This window comes from Poecilia mexicana, unplaced genomic scaffold (genome assembly GCF_051168715.1).
Source record: "Poecilia mexicana isolate PSO_F unplaced genomic scaffold, ASM5116871v1 scaffold_21, whole genome shotgun sequence".
Taxonomy (NCBI): Eukaryota; Metazoa; Chordata; class Actinopteri; order Cyprinodontiformes; family Poeciliidae; genus Poecilia; species Poecilia mexicana.
Window position 1 is genome coordinate 17,575,347 of NW_028263390.1, and position 13,675 is coordinate 17,589,021.

Here is a 13,675-nt window from a genome sequence, read left to right on the forward strand (position 1 = left end):
TGTTGGACTCTGCAGCTCTGATCTCAGGAGATTAGCCACAGTTTCTCACTCTCTGCCAGGTCAGAGGCATTAGAGGTGAGGGAGAAATTAGATCCCTATTCTCACTCATGTGCACTCTGCTGTAACAAACCATTTTAGAGGAACCTGGAACATATCGCTGATGGTAAATTGCTGGAGGCCAAGCCATTGCCCAGTATTATCATGATCAACTTTTAAAGCAATCGGAATGATATAGTCCCTCTCTCTCTTTGTTTTTGAACAAACAGTGGAGCTTATAGATAAGATCACTTATGTGATAGATTAAATCATTTCTCTATTAACTAAATGACTACTTTTGTTTCAAAGTCAGAATTTTAAATAATGCATAGTCTTAATGTAGTAGTCAATGTGTAAAATTTGAGTTATGTGGCAACACTTCAAAAACTCCATTTTGGAAATCATTAGACAATCCGCTGAGTTATCAATAATGGGAATAATAGGCCTTCACAAGTTTTGTTCATCCCTTGGTACAATTCCCAGAAGATTGAAAGTGACGTATTCATCTGTAAGTATGTGTGTCCCAGAGATCATGAGTGTTTTTTGGATCAATTTCAGCAAATTCAGCCATAGAACAAAAGCAAAAGAACATAAGGAAGAGTCATTATCCACAGTGAAACAAGCCATTATTTTAAAAATTAAATACTGGATTATAGTTTCTAAATGCAATTGGACAAATAAATTTTTGGTTTGATGAAACTGAACTTGGGGTGTTTGAGATGATATACTGTTGTGCTCATCTGTTTCTGTTTGTCTCTGTTTACTGTCACATTGAAGCAGTTAGCAGGACTTACCTGCTCAGAACAAGCATCAAAAAACAAGTGAAAGGAGGAAGTACTTTAGAAGTGATTGTGTCAGCAGTATAAGAGCAAGGTTACAGCTGTAGTGAGACTGAGTCGAGGCAGAGTAACAAGTTTTATGAGGCTAATACTTTAAATAATTAATGTGTCAGTGGTTTTAGATGGTTAAAAATAAAAGCAGCATTTTTCTTTGAATATCTCTGCCCACTGCTTTTGCACTCAGCAACTCGGAACCAGAGAAACATCTGTTTTGGATCGCTGTGTGTAGGAGGAGGTGAATGTTTATCCAAACTCCACACCTTTTTGACTTTCCTCTTTCTCTTACTTTCTCCTCCCAGGGTGCAGTTTTTCTCGAAGGGATCTCAGTGAAAGGGGTCACACAGGTCACGACCCAACCCAAGTTGGGCGAGATCCAAAGAATGTGTCAGGAGATGGCCGAGTGGGACAGGTGAGGCGCTCCTTGATCTCTCTCGTTTTTGGGAAACTGCGTGAATACAAACGTATGTAGGTGTACATAGTCGGGAGTGACTCATCTGTTTCAACTTTTTTTTTCTGTTTTTGGAGCATCTTCACACTTTCAGGCAGGCGGTAAAATCAGAAATAGATTTTTATATTTTAGGGGAATATACCGTAGCAGTTTTTTTTTTTTCCGCCACGGAAATTGCCAGCCCCGCTGAGCTGTCTCATCCCAGCACAGAGAACAATCCACACTGTAATTTTCTCTTCCCTTCTTTTAAATACTTTCTTTAAGCCCTGTGTGCTAATTTCTAGTTTTACTGTGCAATCTAAATGGGCTGATGCAGAAGGTTTTTGCCATGAAGGGTTTCAAGAGAGAAAATGTTCTCGAAGTAGTCGGTGTGTAGAACCAAAATTATGTGGAGTGTCCTTTATTTGTCTTATCTATTGTAGGAGGACATCATTTTTCATACTTTCTGAGCTCATCCTTTCACTTTATAAGACTTTATAAGAAAATAACTAGGCAGTTAAAACTGTAGCACTTCTAAAGTTCAAGCTTAAAAACTCCCAAACAAGCTTTATAGCTATGTGGAAAAAAAGATAAATTTATGAAATATCAAATTTAGCTATCTTCTTCAAGCACCCTTTGATGCATGGAAAAAAAAATCATAGTGGAAAGTTCTGGCGCAGAAAACTCTCCCCAAATCGTGACACTTTAACCTCTATTCTTAATAGCTTTATATAAGATTTGTATTTATTTAACTTTCATTTAGTCAGATGAGACAAGTAAGAATTAGTCTTATTTACACAACCAACCCGGGGCGAACACGTCCTCTTGTTCTGGTATCAGGATTATTCAATATAATTCAATAGACCAAAGATTTCTCCAGAAGTCCTGATCTTTGTTTGTGCTCTTTTTTAAACCTTAATCGGGTATTTATCTTGAAAGGTGTTTCCTCCTTGCATGCCTCCCATTAGAGTTAAATGTGCACAGTCTTTTTCTGACTGTACAAGTACCTGCTGTAGTTTTCAGGATGACATTTCAGGAATTTCGGGAACAACTTCTTCTCATCTCCTCATGAGATAAGCTTGCTTTTGTATGACCATGTTTGTAGTTGTTTTCGTCCTCCATCTTTAGACATACTTCGATACAGTGCCAGCGTTGATTTCTACTTCTTGTGAGACTCTTTAAAAAGCCTGGACTTTTTTCTGAAACCCCCATATGTCTCCTTTGATCTCATTCATGATATTCACTCTCACTTTAACAATCAGAAGCTCGCCAGACAAAGTCTTTCATGTGTAAACAAGTCAAACTGGCTTCAAAATGCAGACCAGCAAGGTTTTAATCATATGCTCTTGATGTCATGCATGTGGGTGAGATTTTTAGCTATTTTAAGCAGGAACTAATGTTTGGCAAAATAATCTGATTATTATTAACTATCAGTTGTTTTCTGTCTAAATATTAAAATACTTGCATTCGTGTCCATTGCATGTTGAAATGAAAGTTAATTTCAAGTGTTTCTCTTTGCTGTTTACTAACTCTTTATGTAATTTTTTTTTTTTTTTTTTAGAAAAGTTACTGTTTCCTTTCAGTTTCACATGTATCATGTTTGGATTTTCAAGCAATCATTTGCATAAAAAGCCTTCTAAAAGATTTGTAAACTTTTGAACTTGATAAAGAATTATTAGACTTAAGACTGAGCTAAGAAGAGATACTGCGTATGTGTGATCGATGTCTTGCGTAATGATGGATGTTCCTGTGGAATAAATCGATAATAATATCAATTATAATAATATCATATAATGTGTATGTTTTATGTGATGTAATGAAATATTGGACTAAACGCGAGCCCAATTACAATATTTTCTGACAACAGGTCTGGATTTCCGGGTGCGCAGCCTGTGTCCATGGACCGACAAAATCTTCGTTTTCTAGAGCAGAATCCTTACAAAGTCAGCTGGAAAGCTGATGGCACACGGTAAGTTGATTTTCTTTTTTTTTTCGCAGCACGTGCCAGTGCAGGTGCCATACTTTCTCTCTCTGATGAGATAGAATTTGTGCGTCTAATTGATTGAACTTCTTCTGAGTCGATGGGAACACATTGAGTTTATGTCTTCAAGGAGAGCTGTGCAACATTTGTTTAATTCATCATCCAAGGTGCTGAAAACACATTTCTCCCTTGCAGGTTTTCTTTTTTTTGCTTTCCTGTCACGCTTGAAAGTTTCAAATCATTAAACAAAATTTTAATACCAGACGACGATAACCTGAGTGAATACAAACTGTAGTTTTCAAGAGCTTATTTTATTCATTACGTGAATTCAGACCAACCTGATTCTATGTGAAAATTAATTAACCTAAATCTAATATAGAATGCTCGATCTATCTTTGATAGTAGCTTCTACTATCAAACATCTACAACTGACAATGAGCCAGTCACATCACTCTTCTTTTTTTTTCGCACAATTGTTTGAATTCTGCTGCATTGAAATGTTTTCAAGATACGTTTCATTAATTGCACTGAAGTTTAGCCTTTGACTAGACCACTCCAAAGCTGTTGACTTTTTGGAGATTTTGAGAGGTCGACTCACTGAGAACAAAATTCTGGTTTTCATCAACTGTTTCAAGTTATTCTGTTCCTTATGCAACAAAGCAGCCCCAAATCATCACACTTAAACCTTGAAATATGACAAAAAAGCAGAAAAAAATATAAACACACATGTATTCAAAGTACACAGCGACGGTAAGACTTTGCAGTATGATTAAAGGAAAGAAGGACAATCAATAATTCTTTTTCAGTAACTTTTATCATGGGAATTTAGAATCTCTTGAGCCTAAAGAAGTAATTATTCTGTATGTTATGAAATGCTTTATACCTTACTGTAGCAGTTTTGCCTCCAGAACCTAAACTTTGGAGAACAGTCCTGCTCTCATGGGATTGCTCTGTTAGGATGATACAACACTAGAAGGTCCTTAAGGTATGACTGAGCTTAGCCATTAAGACTTTGTTTGTGAGGTCTGAAAGGAAGCTTAACACGACTTGTGCTCCCTCATTAAGTTTTAATTACAGTATATAGCTAATCAAGCAGACTGCTCTCTGTATGGCAGTGATGTGCAAATTAGCTGCTCTGATGGATAAATCCAGACTGAGAGGGATGACTTTGTCCAGTCTGTCATCCATGAAGAATAAGAAATGCGCCAGGGCACTTGCTCTTTCCCGTCACGTTTTCCTGTGAATTTGTTGTTTTCTTTAGTTTCATGTCTCTCTAGTGCTCCAGGCCACTGCTGCAAGGGAAGAGAGAGACGTTTTAGTATTCTGCTAGTCGGCTGTGAAGCACTGCCTCGCCGGCTGGTGCAAATGCGCTGTGTGCAGATGAATATTTAATGACTGCAGTCAATTTCAGAATTTTACATATCGGCGCTTTAATTTCCTGTAAGCGCGAGACTCGGAGGGAACAGATTTGGCTCCTGACCAGGACGCTGCTAATGTGCGTAATTAGCCGCCGTTATCTGCAGAACGCTTGAGAATGCAGTTAAAAGTTTTGTTCTTAAATTTGATCAGAGACTTTGAGCTCTTCCGCTGCTTACCCAAACTCTTGACGTGCAACCTGCTTTCCCTCCAGCAACTGGAGTTTTAAAGGGTAGCGATGCTGTATGTGATTTCATCAGTAGTGATGCAGAAAAGAGGCGCAGCATGTCATGTGTGACTCATCACCCAGGCTCGGGATATGCACTATGCTGATATTACTCTATTTTTCACTCTCCTCATAGTTGGTAAGCAACATTTTAATGTCGGGAATATAAAAACAAACAGTGAGCAGGGCATACTGCATTGAACTGTATCCTCACAAGACTATGTTTTATTTGCTTTGAGAAAAGCGTATGTTAGAAAGTTTAATTAAATTCCTTTTTTATTATTTTATCAAATCCAAGAGATAACTTTCATCTCTTTAAAAGGAAACTACGTTTTTAATTTCCTGTGTTTGAAGTTGGTCTTTTTATACATAGTTAATTTGTTTAAAATGGTATGTACTCAAAACGTACATGTGCATAGTTGAGAAATCTTTTGCATCTAGTTGAAAACTGACAGTCAAGAAAGACAGGAAGTCAATTTTTGGGTTATCAGTCTTCAGAGACAAATACCATGAAAAGTATTGATTATTAATGGTTGATCCCACTCTATTCATAGTGAGAAGCTAGAAAAAGAGGCATTAAACTGTAAAAAAAAATAGAATGATGAATTTAAAGGTAGTGTGCATGCTTAGTAGAATGTGCTGTTTGCAAAGATATAATGATCATAACTGAATTGCAATTAGTTATTCTTATTATGTACTCTATGAAAAGTCCAGGACATTTCTAATTAAGTGTTACACTTTCTGTTCAGCAAAGTTTTCAGACCCGAATTGAGTTTTTATTGGAAGTTTGACTCATCGAGGTGGCGAGGAGAGATTATTCCACTTTACATTTTCCCAGCGTTCTTCAGTCATAGTCGGTTTAAATCTCTCCAGGTTCCATTTCGTGACTCTGCCAAATGCAAGACAGATCTTGATTCTAATTAAATAAATTGCATTTTAAAATTCATTATCTTTAGCAATGGTGTACAATTTTTTAAATTAATTTTTGTGAAAAAGTAAACCAAACGAAAGGAAAATTAACCAACTTTATTGTTCTTCCAGAGACGTTCTCTGGCCCAAGAAAATGATCCTGGCAGTCTCATTTTGTGACTGCAGGGCTGTGCATCAGCAAACCTGACAGCTCAACTGCATTGCTCACTAAGACAATAACAAGCAAAAAATGATGACAAACTGCTGAAGTGAATCTACTTAGCTAAAAATAATTTGCAGCCTTTCCCTCATGCACAAAGCAGCCATACAGCAAACAATAAACCGTCACTGTCTTATCTGGCAAGCGCATGGCTTCTAATGGGCTTTGGAAAATCTGTGAATTGGCTGAGAGGAGAAACTTCAACTCAGTTGAATTTTAAATCGGCTTGTTATAGGGTCTTCTGACATTGGTTGATTGGTTTGTGCATCAGTGAGGAAGGAGGAAAAGGAGCGAAATGAGGGGAGGAGGTGTGAGCGGTTTGGGTTTTAAAGAAATGACTTTGGAAAGTGTTGGATTTCCTGTGTTAAGATTACTGTAATTCATTTTCGTTCCTCAAAGATTAATTTAAAATAATTATAAGTTATGAATTACTCTCTATAGATAGAAAGGTTTAATCAGAATGAATGTTCTCAGAAGACCGAGCTGCTTGGTTTAAATACAGTTAAGAGATATAAATAAACTAGCATTTGTTTTGCTTATGAAAGTAAAGGTTACATAACACATACAGCATGTTGTTTTTCATTGCAAAGTTACAGCTTGCCTAGTTCAAGTCCTGAAATGATTTCCTCAACATAGTTGGGATCAGCTGTTCATTGTTGCATGACTTTGTGAGGCTGTGCTTGTAGCCGTCAGAAAGAAGTTTGCTCTTAAAAACTGGACTTGGTTGCTCCTTTCCGGTTTGAAAAGAATAAACTATTATCCAAAATAATGCAGTGGGAGAGTGCCGTTTTAGAACCACTTTGTCTTTGTTTACTCTTTGTAAATAAGGGATGTTTTAGTCAACACTGTAATTTACAGGGTTCCTACACAGTGTTGGATTTTTTTTAATAGTCTTATGAATTATGTATTTTCCAGATCCAGAAAGAATGGAGAAGATAGGAAAAAAATGACAAGAAAGTAGGAATTGAAAATATGTGTGTATTTTAAGGCAGTTTTAACTTTACAGCATCATTCATACAAAGTGCTGAAGAAAGGAAAAACTATTTTAAAAGGCACCTTCAAGACAATATAAAGAGTAAACAAAATGCAATTTGAAAAATAAACAGATAAGACGTGAAAAAAATGAAATGATTTAGGCTAGTAGTGGTTTAAAGGAGTTCCATAGATGAGGAACTAAATACTACCGCCAGAGGAAATTACATTTGTCTAAATTTCTTACACTTGAGGAAACCCTGACCCCATACATCTTCGATCATAGATATTCTGGACGATGTCAGTGTAAGAGTCTGTTTAAAACAAAAAAATCCTTTTTTAATTCATCTTATGCCATCTAACTTTCTGAAACAATGAATTTGGGTGGTTTTGTTATCTGTAAGCTATAATCATTAAAACTAAAAGAAACAAAAGCTTGAATAATTTTTCTATGTGTATTAATCTGAGTTTTATTTTCTGAAATGTCTATTGATGAATATTGAACTTTTCCACAAGATTCCATTTTTTTAGTTGTACCTGTAGAAAGCTGTGTGGCACCTGCATTGATATTGTAAGATGAGTAAAAGTGGAGATTGACAATAGAATCTTGATGAATCCCACAAATGACACAAAGTCTCATTTTAGTCTAAGTCAAATTTAAACCAATTTTAGCTAAGTTTTTTTTCAAAAAAAAGTTGATCCAATAAAACTGTTTTGTTGTACATTTTTTTAAGTTGCACACCTGTCAATCAATCTATCCTTTCTCTTGTTCATCCATCCATCTCTCTGTCCATTTTTCTGTCTATCCAGCACCCATGTACCCGCTAACCAATCTATCTAATCATCTGTTCTTTCATCCTCCCACCACTTTATATATATCCATCCATCTGTCCCGCTGTCCCCCAATCTGTTCTCCCTTCCCTCATGTCCAGATTTGTAGGTTCAATAAAGATTCAGATCTTTATTCATGTCCCATTGGTCAATTACTTTTACAGCAATTCACAATAAAGACAACACACCAATTAAAATTTAACTAGAAAGCCTGCTTCAACCAAAAGTATAGACCAAGACTAGACAGTAAAGCTGTACCACTATAAAAAATATCTGCCATAAAATTTAACTGTTTATTTGCATTGATAAATCTAGAAATGCGAGTCACAAAGTTACATTCCTATATATTTTTTTTCCAACTATGTTTATCGTAACACACTGACAAGATCTGACAACATAAATTTTCTTCACCTCTAATCTGAAAGGGCAGCCACAATTTCCTTTTTGTCTTTAGAGGGAAAATAACCCGAGCCTCATTGGGTTGACAAAAAATGCGGCACTTCCCCTTCACATACCACTAATGATGTGCAAAGCCCTTGGATCTGATTTAAGCCCTCCCCTGAAGCTCGGCTGCTGTCAGTCATGCCGCAGGACTGGACTAGCAAAGCTGGCGCTCCAGCCGTCTACGCCTCATTAGGGCTAAAGAGCTTGGGGGACATGGCTCAGGGTGTAGGAATAAAATCCAAGCCTCACAGCGTCCATCAGAGAGGACAGGGAGACAGAAACAGAAGAGGAAGAGGCGAACGGACCTACACTTGTGTGCATAAAAGAGCACATTACATTTAATAGTTTCCTGATTTGTCGGAGGAAACGGTTACAGTTTCTGCTGTGAACATTATTTCGGAGAAGTGGGGAAGAGATGAATCAGGTGAAACTGGGATGAAGAGGACGGCCACAGGGAGTAGCAGTGAACTAATGGTCTTCCGCTTTTTCTTTTTTTTTTTTCTTCTGAGCACTTGACAACATTACCCATGGCTAACTGGCCAATTAGACAGCAGGGGAACCACTTCTGCTCAGCTCAGACCTGTTGTGTCCATACTGGATGACAGATCTTCTCAGCTGTGGCTCTCAGCCTGTTTGATCTTTTGAGCCATTAGTCATTTTGTGACATAAAACCCATTATCCGTTTTCAAAAGGAGATTGTCCCGTTGGTGTGTACTATGATTTGCCTAAACTGAGCTGTGCAGACATTGCATTCTTTCTTCTTCTTCTTCTTCACCCTGCTCAATCCTGCGATCACCATGTCTACTTGAAAAGTGCAGCAATATCTGGCCAGCTCTTTATTTTTCCTCTTCTTCTCCTCCCACACTTGATTCTTCTCGCAGATACTGTAAGACGGTGGGATATTGAACTCTTCTCTTTACCCTTAACTGAGTAGCCTCTTCTCTGGACAAACATCCTTTAGAAGCACTAGGGAATAATTAAGTTATAGGCATAGCCTTATTGGATTTCCTTTAAATAATACTCAGTTAAAAGGATTGTTAACTCTAAAGGGAGTGGCATCTACCTGCACTGGAGGAAAAGTAGTGATGTCGTTTACTGACTTGTTACAACGATATGCTGGTAATCTGCTCTTAAAGCTATTTTGTAAAAGTGCATCTTCACATTACTCAGTGAAATGCACACTTTTTAAGAGTATATAATACTTAGAGTTTTGGGTTGAAGAAACATCTTTTTTATATAATCTAACCACTGACTTGAGAAGCGAATGACACTGATAATTGCTTCATTACCTTTAGGGTAGAGTATGTTTGGCGAACATTTTGGCCTCAAACTTGGTGTGTTGGTAGCTTGAAAATTGGGCAAGCCCAAAGATTTGAGTGAGTTTGACACGGGCCAAATTGTGATGCCTAGATGACTTCTATGGGTTGTTCCCTTTGTGCAGCGACGTGGTCATGGGTGGGAAAACAACTGAAACTGTTGGATCTGATTGAAAGATGCCAGAAAACACTGTGTTGAGTATGAGGCTGCATAGGTGCACATCAGTCAAAGCCTCTTTGCTGTTTTCGATGCCTGTGATCTCTTTCAACTGTACAATGAAACTGCCATAAATGAAAAAAAAAAAATGGTTTGAGGAGATCAAGAAGTTTGACATGTTGACTTGGCCTCCAAACTCCCCAGATCCCAATCCAATCATACTTCTGCTGGATGCCGTGATGGCCTCACCTCCGGACTTAAAGGATTTTCTGCTAACATTTAGTGCCACAGCACACCCTCAGGGGTCCTATGGAGTTCATGCCTCGACGAGCTATGAATTCAGCAAAAGAGAGACTAACACTTTTAGGTAGATAGTCCAAAAAGTTTTTTTTATGGTTGTTGTGTATTACAGCTATTGTATTGCATTTTTCTTTTTTTTTTTTTGCTTCTTTTAACCCCAATTTAAAGGTGGTTTGAAATGCCTTTTTGGCCTAAAATACTATTGTCCATATGCATTTAATTTAGTATATTAAAGCTTTATCAATTTAAAGTTAATCCCTAAATTTGTTTTTATTTTAGGATCCCTTTATTTCTTTCCTTCTGCTTCTTTAGGGGTGTCTTTATCACACTGTTTCTCCTGTCTCACATCACTTCCCTGCAAATCCTTCCTCTCTACATTCAGGAACCTTCTCTCTTCTTTTCCTTTTTTCCTCCTCTTTCCCTGCCAAGTTCATATTCAACCTTTTTCTCTCCTGTTCATCTGTTACTCCCTCCTCTGCAGATGTCCAACTCATCTCAGCCTTGCTTCTCTAAGTTCATCTCCAAATTGCTCGACCCGAGTTGCCCTTCTGATGCACTTATTTCTCGTTGTCTCTGTTTTGGTCACTCCCAGTGGAGATCTAAACCTTTTCAGCTCATCCAGGTTCACCCACAGTCTTTTTTTTGTTAGTTTCACCCTCTCCAAATCACACATTGGCACAGGTGTTACTACCATCTTGTAAACCTTTCCTTTTATTCTTGCAGACACCTCTCTGTCACAAATAACCCTTTTCTCTTGTCTCTATACACCCTGCCTGCTGTCTGTTCTTGTGTGTCTCTCTTAGTAATGCCTGCTGTTTCAATTGCTTTAATACATTTTACAGCTCCACCTGTTTTTCATCTTATTTGCACAAATTTTCTCCTGCTCCTACTTGCTTTCACCTTCTTCTCTCCAAAACACCCACCCACACATACTTCTAGAGTATTTTCCATCTGCTTCCTACTCTCACCACATATTACAATGTCATCAGCAAACATCATAACCTATGAGCAGTGCTTTTTGACCTATTAATCTGTCTCATGCAGTTCCACACTTACGACCTGTTTTACTTTTACCACACACCTCACCACTGAACGCCGTCCTTGTTCACGTCCTGCACTACTTTAACAGACTTCTTTGCAACACCTGACTTCGTCTTAAAGTACAAGAGCATCAAATGCCGTCTATGTGTCCTGAAATTAAGTCTATAGAGTGTCGGCTCTGATAATGGTTTTTCTCTCTCGTTTGAAAGTTCTTTTCAAAAAATACTGAGCTGACAATTTTCAAAATGTCAAGAATATTGAAAATGAATGTTGTATATTATCTTGGACGGTGAGTGGTGATTTTTAAAAAAATATTGTATTTTGTTAATTGTAAAGCAATAGATTAATTGAGACAATATTCCCATATTAAAACACAGCATAAACCCTTTATGTTTGAGAATCACTTCCCTATTGCACTTATATTTGGCATCTTTTTGAGTTTTCCGTTTCTCAACCAGCTGGTACTGGTCACACATCCATTACACCTAATCCCTTTGCTACAATTGTGGAGAGTCACAGCAGGTATGAGAAATGCAACGCTGCGTCTGTGGGGAACTCGTTAATCTGTCCATCTCTGTCATCTGCCTGTGTTTTCTTAAAGGGTGTACTTTTTTAATTTTTTTACTGAGTCAGAGCTGCCAGTTTGCACACCATTAAATGTTGCTTTACATTTTCTACTTATATAAATGCTCTCATTTGTTAAAGCCACAAAATAGTTTTGTTTCAGTGTGATAAAGAAGCATAAACCTATGAAACATCAATAGTGGTTCCTCCAGTGAGGTCAAACTGTAAACACGGAAAGCAGCATTCAGCTTTTATGCTCCACTAATCTGGAACAGACTTCCAGAAAACTGCAAAACACCCGAAACGCTGACTAAAAACGGCAACAAGAGCTGCTTTTGATCAATAGTAACATTTATAAATATATTTGATGATGTTTATTCGTGATGATTTGAAGTGCTTGTTTCATAATTGGTTGCTGTGTTATGTTTTTATAATGTAAAGTATTTTAAACTACCTTGTTGCTGAAATGTGCTGTACAAATAAACTTGACCAATTTTGAAGAGAGTAATTAATAAAATTATCTATTAAAAGAATCTCATTATTGTGACATTTATTGAATAGAAAAACCTTGCGTAATCACAATTGGCCTTAAACTGAAAATTGCTTGTTCTGCTTTTGTCTTGGATAATAAGCAAGAAAAATGTAAAGATATAAATTGAACCTTAATTTATTCTGCAAATACTATAGATAAATTGCACTCTTGAAATTTCTCTCTTGTATGATTACAAAAAAAATCCCCTATAGTATCTTTTAATATACTAGCCAGGCACTAATTATGCTAACAAAAATAAGTTTATTTAGAAATAAAATGTAATCTGGCAAAGGTAGTTCAAACACCACTATGTGTGATTTGTAGCAACCAGAACTCTAATTAGTACACACACGTTCGCAATGTTTTCATAAAAGCAAATTAGGGACAGTGTCCAGCTCCTCTTAATTACACGTTTAAAGATGGCTTTAAAAAAAGCACATCTTCTTTACTCTTGAATACAGTTAAATGTAACCCACTCCATGTCACTTAATGAACAAATAAATAGCTGCTTGCAGCATCTCAAAGACGTTTCTGCATCGGACTAAGTAAACAGGCCACTCAATGATGTAATGTTGATAATTAGCATAATGTCCAATGTCTTCTCATAAGTGAATTTAAATCTAAATGCACTTTTAATTCTGGAGAGAAATATGATGGTACAAGCTCTTTAGTGTAACTACTTTGTATCCCTACCTCACGATGAACAATACTATACAGATAAATTGCACTAGCTGTCATAGTTGCACTCAGAAAGTTATCAGTTTGATTCCAGGTACCTACAGTTACATGACTAGAAAGGCAATCTACAAATTTAGTCCATTTAGGATTTAATGTGACGTTTTTACGACTGTGGTTAAAGCAAGAGTTGTAGAGTTTGGTTGTCACATTTAGGAATTAATTTCTGTGCCATTCTTCACTGTAACACAGTTGAATCAACACAAAATGAGCTTTTGTGATTGGCCACCATATTGTCCAATGGACATAGCAGATTCTCAAGTATTGTGTCTAGTTAACGTACGTTTTACAATATTGATTTCCTGATCACTCAAGCACCTGATCTGGATCTCATTCAAAGCATTTTTAAAAGATTGGTGTTGACCCTGACTAAACTCAACTTCCACTACTTGTTTTCTGCGTTTCATTTAATTTGATCTATTTTAGTCAGTTGCATTCAGATTGTTAGCCATCCTGTGGTGGAATGTTATGAAGATAAAACTGCAGTGATTTTGGTCCGTCGTGTGCAGTTCAGTGGTTACTCAAGAACATTGTTACAAATAATATATTACAGCTGTATTCACAATACGAGATATAACAATAAAAAATATATTAAAACCAATTCTTCTGGTTAAAGACCTCTGAGTTTATAGATTTATTGAAGGCGGTTTTTTAGTGGAAACAAAGGCAGCAGGGCTGACTTTTTAAGAGCGTTTCAGCCTTTCTGCTCCTCTCTGTGAATGAACAGAA

General features: G+C 37.0%; 1 protein-coding gene across 1 annotated transcript in view; it reads left to right on the plus strand.

Moving 5' to 3' along the window:
- The window catches only part of rngtt (RNA guanylyltransferase and 5'-phosphatase), a 104,517-nt gene that overhangs the window by 8,202 nt on the left and 82,640 nt on the right, over positions 1–13,675 (plus strand). Inside the window, exons 7-8 of the mRNA XM_014978035.2 lie at positions 1,175–1,284; positions 3,170–3,271. Coding sequence (XP_014833521.1) covers positions 1,175–1,284; positions 3,170–3,271 — 212 coding nt within the window. The remainder of the gene's footprint in view (positions 1–1,174; positions 1,285–3,169; positions 3,272–13,675) is intronic.